The sequence below is a fragment of the Stigmatopora nigra genome, chromosome 11 (genome assembly GCF_051989575.1).
Source record: "Stigmatopora nigra isolate UIUO_SnigA chromosome 11, RoL_Snig_1.1, whole genome shotgun sequence".
Classification (NCBI taxonomy): domain Eukaryota; kingdom Metazoa; phylum Chordata; class Actinopteri; order Syngnathiformes; family Syngnathidae; genus Stigmatopora; species Stigmatopora nigra.
Window position 1 is genome coordinate 10985557 of NC_135518.1, and position 13656 is coordinate 10999212.

Here is a 13656-nt window from a genome sequence, read left to right on the forward strand (position 1 = left end):
TTTCCCAAGTCCTTCCAAACAAAAATATTTTCCCAAGTCCCACAACACCAACATATTTTCCCAAGTCCCAACATTGCTAAATCTTTTCCCAAATCCTACCACAAATATTTTCCCAAATCCCAACACACCAAAATCTTTTCCCAAGTCCCAACATTGCCAAATCTTTTCCCAAGTCCCAACATTGCTAAATCTTTTCCCAAGTCCTACCACACTCAAATATTTTCCCAAGTCCCAAAACACCCAACATTTTCTAATTTAAATGGGAAATAAGTACACAAAAATGAAGCAATTACAAATGAAATCTTTATATAATTTCTTCCAAAGAAAACAGAGCCCATCCAATCAATACCAATTAGAAAGTTTGCTGCCCCCATTTCCCACCGTAGGCGAGGGGCTGCATTGCTACAGGCATTTTTTTTTAAACTATGACAGTAAACATGCTAGAGTTGGCTTTCCTGAAACTTTTGCATTGGAACAATATTTCTTCTGATAAAATAATACAAGAGCCCGGAAGCTAGTACAGAAAGCAAAGTCCTACGTCTACAGAGCTCGGCGTGCCGGCGACATATGCCAGCGGCAAAGGCCAGAGCGCCATTATATAATGCAAATACGACAATGACAATAAACCACATGTTCATTTGGGATGGCCACGCGCCAGACATTCTCGCTGGAGAAAAATAATCGGACCAAATCAAGAGTTATTATGCACACGCTAGGAGAATCAGAACACTTTGACGCTACGCTTTAGGAAATAGATTTGCTCTTTGACAGCTTGATCCCAAACCTTGGCATGTTTTTTTTTTCTTTCTTATATTTACTTTAGAAATTAATTTCTTTTAGTTTGTTTTTGCAGCCCAAAAGGGAGAATTTCAATTAATCAGATGACCGGCCCGGCGGAGGCCCTGAACGCAGCGGTGGGTTTCATTACCGAGTAGGTACCGAGTCCGATTTATTTATTTACTTTTAACATTAAAAAGCTCACACTACCCGGAATATAGAAATTTCACGCACACAGGTGACATTCAACATTCAAGTGCCAGTGTTTTTTTTTTTGTACTGTCTTTTGGTCAAGTTTTCTGAAACTTTCAAAGAATCACTTTTGAGGCTTACAAAAATAAATATTCGTCAGAAATGTTTAATAAATTACACAAAAACTAGCAGCAAAAGTAGAATCTAGAAATCTGTGCAAATGGCTAAATTTCCCACCCCCCAACTGCTAAATACCCCTGGTCCCAAATATCTATTTTTTTCTTCTTTTTTCTCCTTTTTTTCTTTTAAACTTTTGACGACCCATCCCCCTTTGTAAACAAGCTGCGTTTTTATTAATTTCGTATTGTACCCCCGCCCGCTCCCCCCCCCCAGCCACCGAGAATCTCCTCGCACCGTATTTGGAAGCCTAAGGACACATGAGCCAGACATCTATATAAAACTCTGTACTGATGTGCAATAAAACGAACGTTAGTAAAACTCGATGGGCACAAACGTGCACGCGCCTCCATACGACGCGGCAAAAATCAAGTAGCACCATTCGACCTCGGCTTCAACGCGCGATCAGTGCATCTGCGTTCATTTGCTAATTTTTTATTTTATTATAAAACATTTTCAAGGCACAACACCCCTGATGAGCACGCGCTGATGTGCAGACAGTACTTAAGATGCCCCCTACTCCTTTTTCCATCCAGTGCTTATACCAACGGCCACGCCCCCTTTTGCACTAGAGCCCGCCTCCTCATCCTACCACTTGAATCGATCCCCTTTTATAAAGCAGAGGCGACGGACGTATTTATTTGATTTTAAATTTTTCGGCCCAATGGAAGAACCGCCGCTTTAAAGCCGTGAACTGCGCCCCCTGGAGAAAAAAAAAACGCAGCTTGAAAAAGAGAAAATGTTTAAGCCTACGACTCACGTGACCTTTCACCTTGACCAAAAAACATAACACTTGCACATGTGGATCGTCGCGGTGCGAAATTGGGTCGACGCGAGATCGGTGCCCCTCCCCGTGCGCTGGTCCTTTTTAATGCAGCTCGCTTTCAACATGGACGCAGGCCCTTTTTTTTATGGATGCGTGCGCAGAACAAAAAAAAAGTTTTTTATCTCTAAAAAATTTCCTACATTGAAAATGTTTAAGTGTAAAAAATGAAAAAAAAGTGGAAAAATAAAAAAGGCGCCCACTTAATGCAGATGCGTTCGGTAACGTGGTAGCTGCCGTAACACTGTCAAGTCAATTGAAAAAAAAAAAAAAAAAAAAGAAAACGGGCGGAGTGACAAGTTCGTTCGACTTCTGCACCGAACCGGCCGACGCTCGTTTTCCGTGTCAAAAAATGGAAAAGGAGCCGGTCCAGGATAGAGTGAGCAAAATAAGAAATTAAAATACGGAGAATTCAGAGCGGCGCGGTGGGCCCGTCAGCTGTTTGCCAGAAAATTTCAAGTTCAAATGGAATCGTGACTCGGGAGAGCCACAAAACACCAGTTTTTTTTGCCAAGGTTTGATTACACACGAGCTCTCGTTTGTTTTTTTAAACCTTCCTAAAATTTACCCACCAAACTTAACCATCAACCCAAAAATGTAGAGCTCTTGGCTGTTTTTTTTTTTTCCATCTGGTGAAACGAGAACAGATTCCTCCCACTATGATTGGAAAAGGCAGAGAACGCTGCCATTTTCGAGGAGTTTTCTCCTCCTCGGAAAATGGCGCTGGGATGGCGGGCGCGCTCTCTGCTTCCGCGCACGCTGCTGCCGACTTTCCATAGCGTCACGCCGCGCTCGTGTGATTGTTTAGAGACAAGCGCCTGGTCGAGAACTGGGCTTGCGTATGAACTGTGCGTCAGTGATGCTACACAGGGAGGGTGTTTATGGTCTGGCGTTTTTTTTTTGTATTTTTCGGGTGTTTTTTTTTCTTTTTTTAAACATGTGGTTTCCCATCAGGGTGGCATGGCAACCTACTCCTTTGTTGATTAATTGCCCCACCAGTCCACACTTCCTGAGTGACTGTAGTTTCCTCCGTAGCCATCGTTGCCGTAGAAGTTGCCACCGAAGCCTCCTGGAGGCACAAACAGTCTGTTAGCTCCACGCAACTACTATTACAAATTAACCCATATATTGTAATATAACGAAATTAAAGTCACTTTTAAGAGATAAGACGTAATGTTAGAAGAAAGTTCAATTTTGTAGGGCCTTACTGTTCTATTTCTTACAAGTAAAAAGTCATAATCTTATCTCATTCAGCCTAAAATGACAAAAATAAAGTCTTGAGACTATTTGCATTATATCACTAGCTAAACGCCTTTGTCATTACATGAACCAGGTTTGTTTCAGTATTTTTGGCGACGTTGTAGGGCGTACGCAAATTTGGTTTTGACTACGAGCGATTTAGGTCTAAACCCGTCAAAACGGACAACTTGCCACATGACCTACCTCCGCCGAAGCCTCGATTGCCTCCGTGTCCACCGGCGCTGCGGCCCGAGCGGTTCCCACCAAAGCCTCCGGATCCTCCCGGTGTCTGTCGGTAGTCACGGGCTCCGAAACCGCCAGAGAATCTAGAGTGGTGGGAAATAGGGCTTTTTAGCATCTTTTCCAGCAGGTTTCATGTGCGTGTCTATATAACTCACCTCTTGGAACGACCGCGACTGCTGCTCTTATGCTGGTGTTCGTAGGCCAGGCTCTCCAGCCAGGAGGGCACCTCCTGCTTGGCCTCCACCAAAATGTCAAGTAAGTCTTTGGTTATGTTGCTGTTTTTGTCGTTAAAGAACGACGTGGCCAGACCTGCATAAAAGAGCCAAGTTAGGTCAGGCGTGCCCAAACGAGAGTTGCAAACAGAGGACATTGTCACTGACCGAGGTTGCCCACACGTCCCGTACGGCCAATACGGTGAACGTATTCTTCAATGTCGCTGGGCAGGTCAAAGTTGATGACGTGCTTGACATTGGAGATGTCCAGACCTCGTGCGGCCACCTGGTGAACAAAAATTATTTCGTTATTCGATCCCTTTCAAGGACTGAAGTTGTCATAGCATTTTCAGAAACCTTATTGAACAAGAATATTTTCATGCAATTTAGATTTATGTATACTAGTTATTACTTAGGGCTTTTATAAGTTTTTAATTTTTTTGTTGCAAATTAAATACTTTTTTTTACTTCAAAATGGACCCTACAAATATATATATATTTTCCATAGCAAAATATGTGCAGGCAAAACTAATACTACACATGTACTAGTGGACCTCAAATTGAGGCCAAAAAATTAAAAAGGGGAAAATTCAAAATTTTTCAAGAATATATTTGTATTATTAATTAGACTATATTTACCCAAACACAAGTGAAAAATATGGTACTTACAGCTGTGGCCACAAGGATGGGGCATCGTCCTGAACGGAACTGATGCAGCGCCTCCTCTCGGTCTCTCTGTGAGCGATCGCCATGGATACTAGTGCAGGCGTATCCCTCGCGATACAGAAAGTCCTCCAATGCATCTGCCCCCTTTTTGGTCTCCACAAAAACCAGAGTCAGCGAGTCCTTGCCTGTAAAGATGGAGTCGTGGGAAAAAGACAAAAAACAAAAACATTCCCATTTGGTCCTTTTGTACCCGGAACTGGTTCTTGTAGGTCATGACAAAAAAGAAATCAAAATGACGAAATAGAAAAGACAAAGAGGCACAGTAAAACAAATTCCAAAAGACTCGAATTGGCAAAAAAAGGGCCGTCGGGATAAAAAGCCGAAAGGAGGGAGGAGGATGGGGGGGCTCGTAATGACAGGAGAGGACTTTTGACTTCACATTTACAGCCAGCTCCCTTGCGAGAACAAAAAAATACAAAAACCAAGCTGCACTTTGTCTTTCCTCAAGCGTGAACACATTCTCATCTTAACCCAAGCGAACAACCATCTTTCAACCGCTCACGTCATCATTTTCGGAAATAAAAAGTGAGCATTATGTCGACTGGGGAGAAAGGGGGCAAATAAAAGAGGTGGGTGGGGGGTGAGTTGTGGGATGTGATGTTTTTTTTTTCGGGGGGTGGGGACTTTCACACTCACCTGGCTTTTCTGGGGCATCTGTCCCATTTTCCTGAACCTCATTGGGCATAACTAAGATATAAAAAACCAAAACCAGGCCAATGTCAGCCTGCGCGGTATACAGCGTTCAGATTTTATACAAACGGCCGACTTAAGACAGGGCACCGCGGAACGGACTCTTCGAGACTTTGGAATTCCGTAAGGGGGAGGGGATTGCGGAGGGAACGGCTTCTCTCACCTGTGGCGTTAAGAAGATCCAAGAGGAAGGACCTCTTGTCGGTCTCCTCCACCCAGACAACTTTCTGGGTGATGTTTTCCGAGGTGGAGCCCACTCGGCCCACGGCCAGGAAAATGTAATCCTCCAGGAAATCGCGTGCGAGAATCTTTACAAAAGAAACAGGATTCCAATTCATTTACTTTAAAGGTACTCATTAAATCATTTGCAGTGCTCGACCAAATTGACGATAAGTTGGGAGCCATAGTGCGCCAAAGGCACTAAAACTGCAACACTTAAACATTTTGCAGCAGCTCATAAACATGAGTTAGAGAACAGACATCTGGCTTTCACAAATTGTTATACAACTGTGCTGACCATTAAAGTCTACTAGAGTCCAAGCTCTGTTAAATGAGGAGAAATAGTCACTTGCCCTATAAAGTGCTAACTGGCTTACAATTTGTACTCTGTATTTTTACCTGGATCTCCTTGGGGAAGGTGGCGCTGAACATCATCGTCTGCCGGATGCCCTTGGGTGGCATAGTGTCTTGCTCCACAATGCGTCGGATCTGTGGCTCGAAACCCATGTCCAACATGCGATCGGCCTCATCGAGCACCAAGTAGCTGAAAAATGGTTGAAAAACTTGCATTTAAAATGGTTGCTTTCAGAAATGCTCCCGCTTTCAACAAGCCATGGCGTTAACACTGACTTGCAATAGTCCAGCCCGATCTTGCCCCTCTCCATCATGTCGACCAGGCGACCCGGAGTGGCCACCAGCAAGTGGCAGCCTCTCTCCAATTCCCTGATCTGCTGGCCGATGTCAGCGCCGCCGTACACCACACAGGGGCGTACGCGAGAGCGGTAGGCAACCTAGAGTGGGATTCGCATAAGTATATTTGTTAAAAGCCGCACCGACTGTGGCGTGCGTTACTTATAATGGCGCCGTGCTCACTTTTCTGGCCTCATCGTAGATCTGCAGGGCCAGCTCTCTGGTGGGAGCTAGGACCAGGGCGATGGGGTACTGCTTACGGCGACCGTATCGGCCATTTTCCTATTGGATGTGTAAAAGGCACAGCTCAGTATGGCATTCAGAGTATAAAACAGCATGTGCTTTACCTGTCCGCTATTCTTGGCAGCCTGTAGAACATCGCCAGGCCCTTCTGTGTAGATCTGACTCAAGACGGGCAGCAGGAAAGCGGCGGTTTTTCCAGATCCTAAAATAAAACACGTAATTAAGCCATGCGTTGAACGATGTTTCCGCCGATACGATCAAGATAAATCTCACCAGTCTGGGCGCAAGCCATGAGATCTCTTTTGGACTTGATAATAGGAATAGCGTGCTTCTGGACTGGAGTAGGACGCGTGTAGCGACTCAGGGCGATGTTGCCCATAATGATCTCGCCCATGTCCACATCGTGGAACTACAGAAAGAGAATAGTGTCAGTGGCGCGGAAACACACGGCGCTGGTTGAAATAACTCACGCTTTCAATGTGGGGCGGGCAGTTGCTTCCGGTGGCTTCCACGGGAATATCATCATACTTCTCAAAGTTGATACCCGTGTTGCTGGCGGAGAAGAGCTCACTAGAAGACGAGATGAACAAGTTTCCAAGGTGAACCTCAAAAACCAGACAATTTCAATTAGATGTGTGCAACTTACTGTTCTAGACGCTCATTGGGAGCAGTAGGCTTGGACCAATCCTCATCTCTGGACTCTTCTGCCCAACGGTTGTTTCCACCGCTAGAAAAGCCACCACGTTCGTACCTGACCAAGCAGAAAAGACACTTTAATTTAACACATCGGGTTGCCAGATATGACCAGATAGCAAAAATTAGAACTATGACTCAAGGTAACAATATTCATTCACATCGCTCTACTGAAAAGTACTAATAGAAATATAAGTCTATCTGGATTTGACAGTTCATGATTAGAATTGGGGTTCCTACCGTCCTCTTGAGCCTGCTCCGCGGTCATTAAAGAAGTTTGATTTTGATCTGTCATTACGGCCACCAAAGCTGTTGTAGTTGTCCCTGGACTGACCGCCCCAGTTGCCGCCGCCGTCCTTTTGCTCGTAGCCGCCAAAACCTACAAGTGAGAGAAATAAGAAGCCATCAGCTTCAAGACAGGTGTTTCCTGGAAATCTAAGCTTCGGACCACCCACTTATAACCCAAATAAACTTGAACGCTTACGTGTTAAGTTCTACGTGTTTAAGTGTCGTTGGGACTATTTTGCTGATATGAGCCTAAAAAACAGCATTGCCATGAAATATTTTCTAAAGGCAATAAAGGGTTTTCCCACCTGCTGCTTAAAAAAAAAAAAAACATTTCTACCACGATCGTGGCGAGGTGGTCCTCGTCCTCCAAAGCCCCCGTTTGTGCGGTTGTCGTGGTAGCCGTTCACAAATCCGTTGCTGCGCCCACCATCCCAACCAGCTGAATCTACGCAGAATAAAGAAAATAGACATATGTAGTCTTGAAGATAACCTTCTTACTGACGTTTTGCATATGTAAGTTAGGAGGCCAAACCCAAGTCTATTCTATAGATGCCAAAAATGTTAAAACAAGCCAAAAAAAAGTTTTAGTCCAATTATTAAAGTGGCCATTCTGCAATGCCTTTTCCCCAAAGAGCTTTAATCAGTGGTAGCAGCACTAAAGCAATAGCAAAAAAAAATAAAAAAAGGAATTTCCGCATTCCATTACCACGTTTCGACGCCCAGCACCCAATGTGGTTGTCAAGTGCAAACAAGTGTCACTCAAACATGATGCCGCTTACGTAAAAACTGTTTTGTTTAGAATGCATTTGTGGGATTACCCTGCTCGGCAACTTCTCCCGCGGCAATTTAGGAAGAATCCGTGAGATGGTATCATGCACGAAAATGACTCACAACAATAAGGAGACTGCTAATAACTTGGGTGGATTCCTTCAACAACCTCGAAACTTGAAAGAAAACCACTTTGGACGACAGGGGTTGAGTTGGACACAACATTAGCCAAAGCAAGAGATTTGAAATTCAAAGTAGACTGAGCTGCTCGTACCATGTTCTCAATGGCACTGAAATTGTTAAAACCATAATAATATGTCCAATAACTACATGTACCACCAGAGTGAAATGGGGCCTTTTGTCATCAGCGGTTTTCTCGATAAAAGGCCAACAAATCAGCACTTGGAGAGCTCCACAAAGTCATCATTGAACAACTGGACAAGTGTAGTGATTAGACTGTGGCACTTTTGCTTAGTGTGTGTACCTGTTTCATCAACAAGACCTGATGAGAGCTGCCACCATCAGTGGAGGAACAAAGGTCTACTCAGTATACACTCTTGCATTAGGATTGGACAATGGCAAAAGAAACTGGCTCAACTAAATAACTAATGAACTAAAAACTACTATGGACAACCTGTGCAATAGTAGTTTCCATGAACCAAAATACTAAATAGTACATTTCTGACAACACCACGGCCTACTGAATAAAAAGGTCCTGCCATAGTGTACCACAAGTCCTTCTCCCACCCCCACTGTAAGGATGGTTAAGGGCAAGGGGCTCTTGAGGAGCCAGTCTTGGGTAACCTGAGCAAAGGTAGGGGTCGTGGGCTATAAAAAGACTCACGTGGTACTAGCCACTCCTGTAATATGAGCGAGGGGGGCCTTTGCCCGACACTAAAAATGAACAATCTCAGGGCTATCCCATTAATATCTGTCTTGAAAACCCTTCTTCAGCAAGTGACAGATTGTGGAAAGTTGGGGAATTACTACCGCCTATGGTCCTACGGGCCATACTCAAATACCCCATGCGAACACAGGAGGACTGTATGATGGTCTTGGGAAGAAAAAAAAAAGTCCCCTTTTCCCCTAAATGATTGCGATGGGTCGATGAAGTGTCACGAATGCCTAGGACAAATATGAATTCCCAATTCTGTTACTAAATATTGCCACCTGCAGGACATAAAAAAACTTCAGGGGAACCCCATTTCTTAAATACACAGTACAGTTTCCAAGAATTGCCAATACATTTTTGGACTTATTTTAAACTCATTAATAAACCCAAGGAAGACAATTCAGTGAAATGATAGTGTATACCCTTTAAATAGTCAATAAACATGCCTTTATTTTGAGTTTGCCACTGCAAAGTCAAAATCACCTAATATCAAAAGCACACTGGTTGACGCCAAATCCAAGGTATCAGGGAAAATTGCATTTCCTTTATTATTGCCAACCTAAAGCAAAGGCAACCAGATGAGGTGGTGTATATGAAGGTTACCACAAGAACTCACCATTTTTGGGACCCTCTTTGTTCCTCAGGTGAGGTGGAATGTAACGTCCTGGGGAAAGAATAGTCGATGTTACAAGTTTTACAAGTACTCCCCTATCCATAAAATTCAAGAGTAAAGAAAAAGATAATTAGACGACATGGTAGATCAAGGACACAGATGTATACATTGGGCACATCTCCCAATACCAAATAGTCACCACAGTTCGGTCTGACGAAAGTTGATTTTAAACCAATACTTACTGCCAGTTCCTCCGCCTTGTCCCTCAACTGAGTTCAAGTCTAGGCCAGCAAGCTGCAAAGAAAACAAAAGAATAAAGTGAACGTTAACAAATGTGTTCATCACTAGTAGACTAGCAAACCAAGCCATCCAAGAGTTGAAAGCTACTTTGACTCCATCTAGCCATTAATGCAGAGTTCAGCAGGGGTAGACAATCATTTCAACTGAAGTCAGACAGTTAGCAACAAATAAATGAACGTTGGTGCAAATTTATGTTATTTTATATGGAAATGCAGCAATTAGTGTTGTACAATATCAGCCAATGGAACACCAGGATTTGACATCAGGAGCTAAGTTAAGGATCTGTGCAGTAATAGCCAGGATCATTCCCTCACCAAAGGTAATCGACTGCCATTGACGGCAATGGACGTCCAATTCCTTTATTGCCCATTGTGACTAATTGGCAAAATGACACATTCTGAATGACTCACCGAAATTAGCAGCTAGTAAATGCCGAAAACTCGAGTTTAACCTTTTAGAGGGCACTCATCTAACTCTCTGGTTGACATTGAAGGTTATGGATGTCTAATCCGTGATCTTTGAAAGACACCCAATAGAGTTTAAATAATTCGGACGGCTATAATCGTCCATGATTTAATCGGGAGACGTCCATCGAAACCAGGAAATGCCGCGAAATCGCAGGATCGGGACACATACTCCAATTAGCCTTACGTTAACATTAAAGATATTCAGGGTTTGCTATTAGAAACACTTAACGATGCTGTTTTTTCCCTTCTGCGCCACGTTTCAGATCGAGAAGGCCCGACGTTAGCTAACCTGCTCTGCCGGCCGGTACATGTTCGCCCTACCTTCAGAAAAATAATTGAACAGTAGATGAACGCCCGATCGTCTACGAATGTGAAGAGGGGTGACCCCGATGTCATCCGAGACGGCTACGGAGTAGGATCTGACTGTAAATTGGAGGAGACGGCTCGTCTGACGCTATCCGCCATCACAGCCTTCTCCCGAGAGCGACATCGGCGCCTCCATTTTGGCCGTCGCCACGTTAGCTTGAGCAAGACTAGCAACGAGGCTCGACGCCAGACGCGCTTGACGGCAAATCGGGATGTTTTAAAGCATAAAATCACAAAGAGACACTACAACAACACACTTACCTGCTGATCTAGACCGTGTGGATTATCAACGACCACATGACTCATAACTAGAGAGTAGTTGGAGATTATTTTCTTAGAAGAAATTATTTTTTTTCTTTGTTAGCGCGATCGGGCTACGGTACAACTTTGTTTCCTGGTGTTTTAGGGCGGATCGGGTTTCAAGAGTCGACGAAAAGACAAAAAAAAGACGTTTGCTTAAAAATAAATAAAAAGCCGACGCTTTTATTAGGTCTAAACTTGAGTTTTGGAAAAAAAAGCGGCTGCTGTTGCTGCTGCCGGCGGGGTTGACCGTGCTGGAATGAGACGCTGTTCGTTCAGGTAACGCGAGATATCATCGGCGTGGCTCCTTGGCAAAAGAGAAATACCGCGAGACTTTGTACGAGTCATCAGGGTTGTGTAATTCAAGAAAAACAAAAAACGATGTGAGTAACCGCTAACAAGAAAAAAAAACCTAATTACAAAATGTCCACAATTTCACAATCTATGCATCAATATAATGCAAAAATGTTTTGTTGATCTTTTTTCATATATAATTGTGATTATGCGGGAGAGAGACTGACAGTCAACGCTGATGCGGTACTGCATGTTCCATAAAGGCTGCTAATTGGTATATGACCAAAAAGCCAATTAAAAAAATCCCATCCACATTGGCGAATATTAAAATCTGTGGATGCAGTGCAATATTTACTTTTCGAGATCTAGTTTCATTTGCTCATTTGCTGCCACCCCGATTGGACATCTAGCCCAGTCAATGGCATGCCCATAGGGAATAGCAATTCCTTTAACAAGTATAAAACAATATTTTACAAATGGTTGGCAAAAGAAGATAGTTCTCAATAAAAGCTCTTATTTTACCAATCACGATGACTGCATTTCCCATAAGCCTTTTCGCGGAATCCTCCGGAAAATAACCCCGGCTCGTGCCTATTGCTTCCTCTTTCCGTCAACGGAGTTTAGGTAGGGTAACTCTCATACAACTGTCGTCTTTAAATCTGTTTCAACCCACGATTTTCTCAAATCATCCGACACAAACGAACATCTCAAAATATGCTTTACTTGTCCGCAAAGCGATCTGGTAGATTATTTCAGAAGCATAAACCATAAATTGAATGTTTATTTCAGAGCTATGTGTGTCCCCGAGATGACATGGCGTATCCGTATGCTGATCGATCTTATAGTGTAATAAAAGTGTATAATTTTCCGTCCGGTGTCAAATCGATAGTGTTATAAAAAGGTGATATTTGTCCAAGTTGGCAATTAGGTTGATCTGTGACAAGGGGAGTAGGGGTGTTGTGCTATAAGACCGATAGCTAACTAGCTAGCTAACTTGCTTACTGCGTCCTATTTATACGACTGACTGGTCTTTGGTTTTTCAGTCCACGATGGGACGTGTGATCAGGGGACAGAGAAAAGGCGCGGGCTCCGTGTTCAAAGCCCACGTCAAGCACAGGAAGGGGGCCGCTAAACTCCGCCACATTGACTTTGCTGAACGCCATGGTTACATCAAGGGAATCGTCAAGGTAAGTCTTGGAATCTTCAGTTTTCTGCGTGGAACAATTTGACCTGACAATCCCACCCTGTCTCTCTCCTAGGACATCATCCACGATCCTGGTCGTGGTGCCCCCTTGGCCAAAGTGGCTTTCCGTGACCCATATCGCTTCAAAAAGAGGACAGAACTCTTCATTGCTGCCGAGGGCATCCACACGGGCCAGTTCATCTACTGTGGCAAGAAAGGTGAGCAGCAGAGCGGTCTCCCTCAAATCATTTTTTTTTTTTAAATCGGCAACCCCACTTTCCCTTCCAGCTGAATTGAACATCGGCAACGTCCTCCCCGTGGGTACCATGCCCGAGGGAACCATCATCTGCTGCCTGGAGGAGAAGCCTGGCGACCGCGGCAAGCTGGCGCGCGCCTCTGGCAACTACGCCACCGTCATCTCGCACAACCCGGAGACCAAAAAATCCAGAGTCAAGCTGCCATCCGGCTCCAAGAAGGTCATCGCTTCGGCCAACAGGGCTGTCGTTGGTGAGGAAACGGCAAAATCCCGCCTGTGCCAATCCTTCCGCTTTTGTCTGAACGTGCGTTCCTGACAGGTGTGGTGGCGGGAGGCGGTCGTATCGACAAGCCCATCCTGAAGGCCGGTCGTGCCTACCACAAGTACAAGGCCAAGAGGAACTGCTGGCCTCGCGTCAGAGGCGTGGCCATGAACGTAAGAAGCGGCTCGGTGCCGACCCTCCGCCGAAGTGGTGCTGGCTGTCTTTTAATGCCTTTTCCCTATTTCAGCCTGTGGAGCATCCCTTCGGTGGTGGTAATCACCAGCATATTGGCAAACCCTCCACCATCAGGAGAGACGCGCCAGCTGGTCGCAAAGTCGGTCTCATCGCTGCCAGACGTACTGGAAGGCTGCGTGGAACCAAGACCGTACAGGAGAGGGAGAACTGAGTTGTTCATAATAAAATACAAAGTTGAAAAAAAAATACTTGCTTATTTTTCTTGGGATTCAAATGTCAAGACTGCTTTTTCATATTAAACATAACTCAATGGATATTAACTTACTCTCTATCTGCCATAAATTATTTCCTGAATGATTAACTAAATATACTACAGAATCAAATCTAGAGAGTTACATAGTAGTATTTTTTTTCTTATACATATGAAAAATCAAGCATCAAAGGCTTAAGCAGTTTTACTTAAACAACTAATAAGTTTTTTGCCTTGTAAAAGTTTAATTGACTGAAGGGTCAACTTTTAAATGGGTACAATTGAAGTTCCCGGTTCA

At 44.1% G+C, this 13656-nt stretch overlaps 2 protein-coding genes across 5 annotated transcripts; one reads left to right on the forward strand and one right to left on the reverse strand.

Moving 5' to 3' along the window:
- Positions 1-289: 289 nt before the first annotated feature.
- On the reverse strand, positions 290-11213 carry ddx3xa (DEAD-box helicase 3 X-linked a). 4 transcript variants are annotated; one of them, XM_077728502.1, is made up of 19 exons: positions 10880-11213; positions 9728-9779; positions 9489-9536; positions 7553-7657; positions 7165-7303; positions 6878-6982; positions 6702-6801; positions 6505-6640; positions 6336-6433; positions 6172-6270; positions 5929-6089; positions 5698-5842; positions 5243-5387; positions 5026-5076; positions 4333-4514; positions 3832-3949; positions 3607-3760; positions 3413-3534; positions 290-3038 (listed from the first exon to the last, which is right to left on the reverse strand). In XM_077728502.1, the coding sequence occupies exons 1-19, from the start codon at positions 10922-10924 to the stop codon at positions 2953-2955; spliced, it is 2091 nt and encodes a 696-aa protein (XP_077584628.1). In that variant the 5' UTR covers positions 10925-11213; the 3' UTR covers positions 290-2952. The 4 variants fall into 4 exon arrangements, with proteins under 4 accessions (XP_077584628.1, XP_077584627.1, XP_077584630.1 ...); XM_077728501.1 differs by having other exon boundaries at positions 7550-7657; positions 10880-11212; XM_077728504.1 differs by lacking the exon at positions 7553-7657 and having other exon boundaries at positions 10880-11212.
- A 467-nt stretch (positions 11214-11680) lies between these two features.
- Positions 11681-13432, forward strand: rpl8 (ribosomal protein L8). The gene is made up of 6 exons (XM_077728506.1): positions 11681-11836; positions 12256-12399; positions 12472-12613; positions 12684-12902; positions 12971-13086; positions 13161-13432. The coding sequence occupies exons 2-6, from the start codon at positions 12262-12264 to the stop codon at positions 13317-13319; spliced, it is 774 nt and encodes a 257-aa protein (XP_077584632.1). The 5' UTR covers positions 11681-11836; positions 12256-12261; the 3' UTR covers positions 13320-13432.
- The last annotated feature ends 224 nt before the right edge of the window (positions 13433-13656 follow it).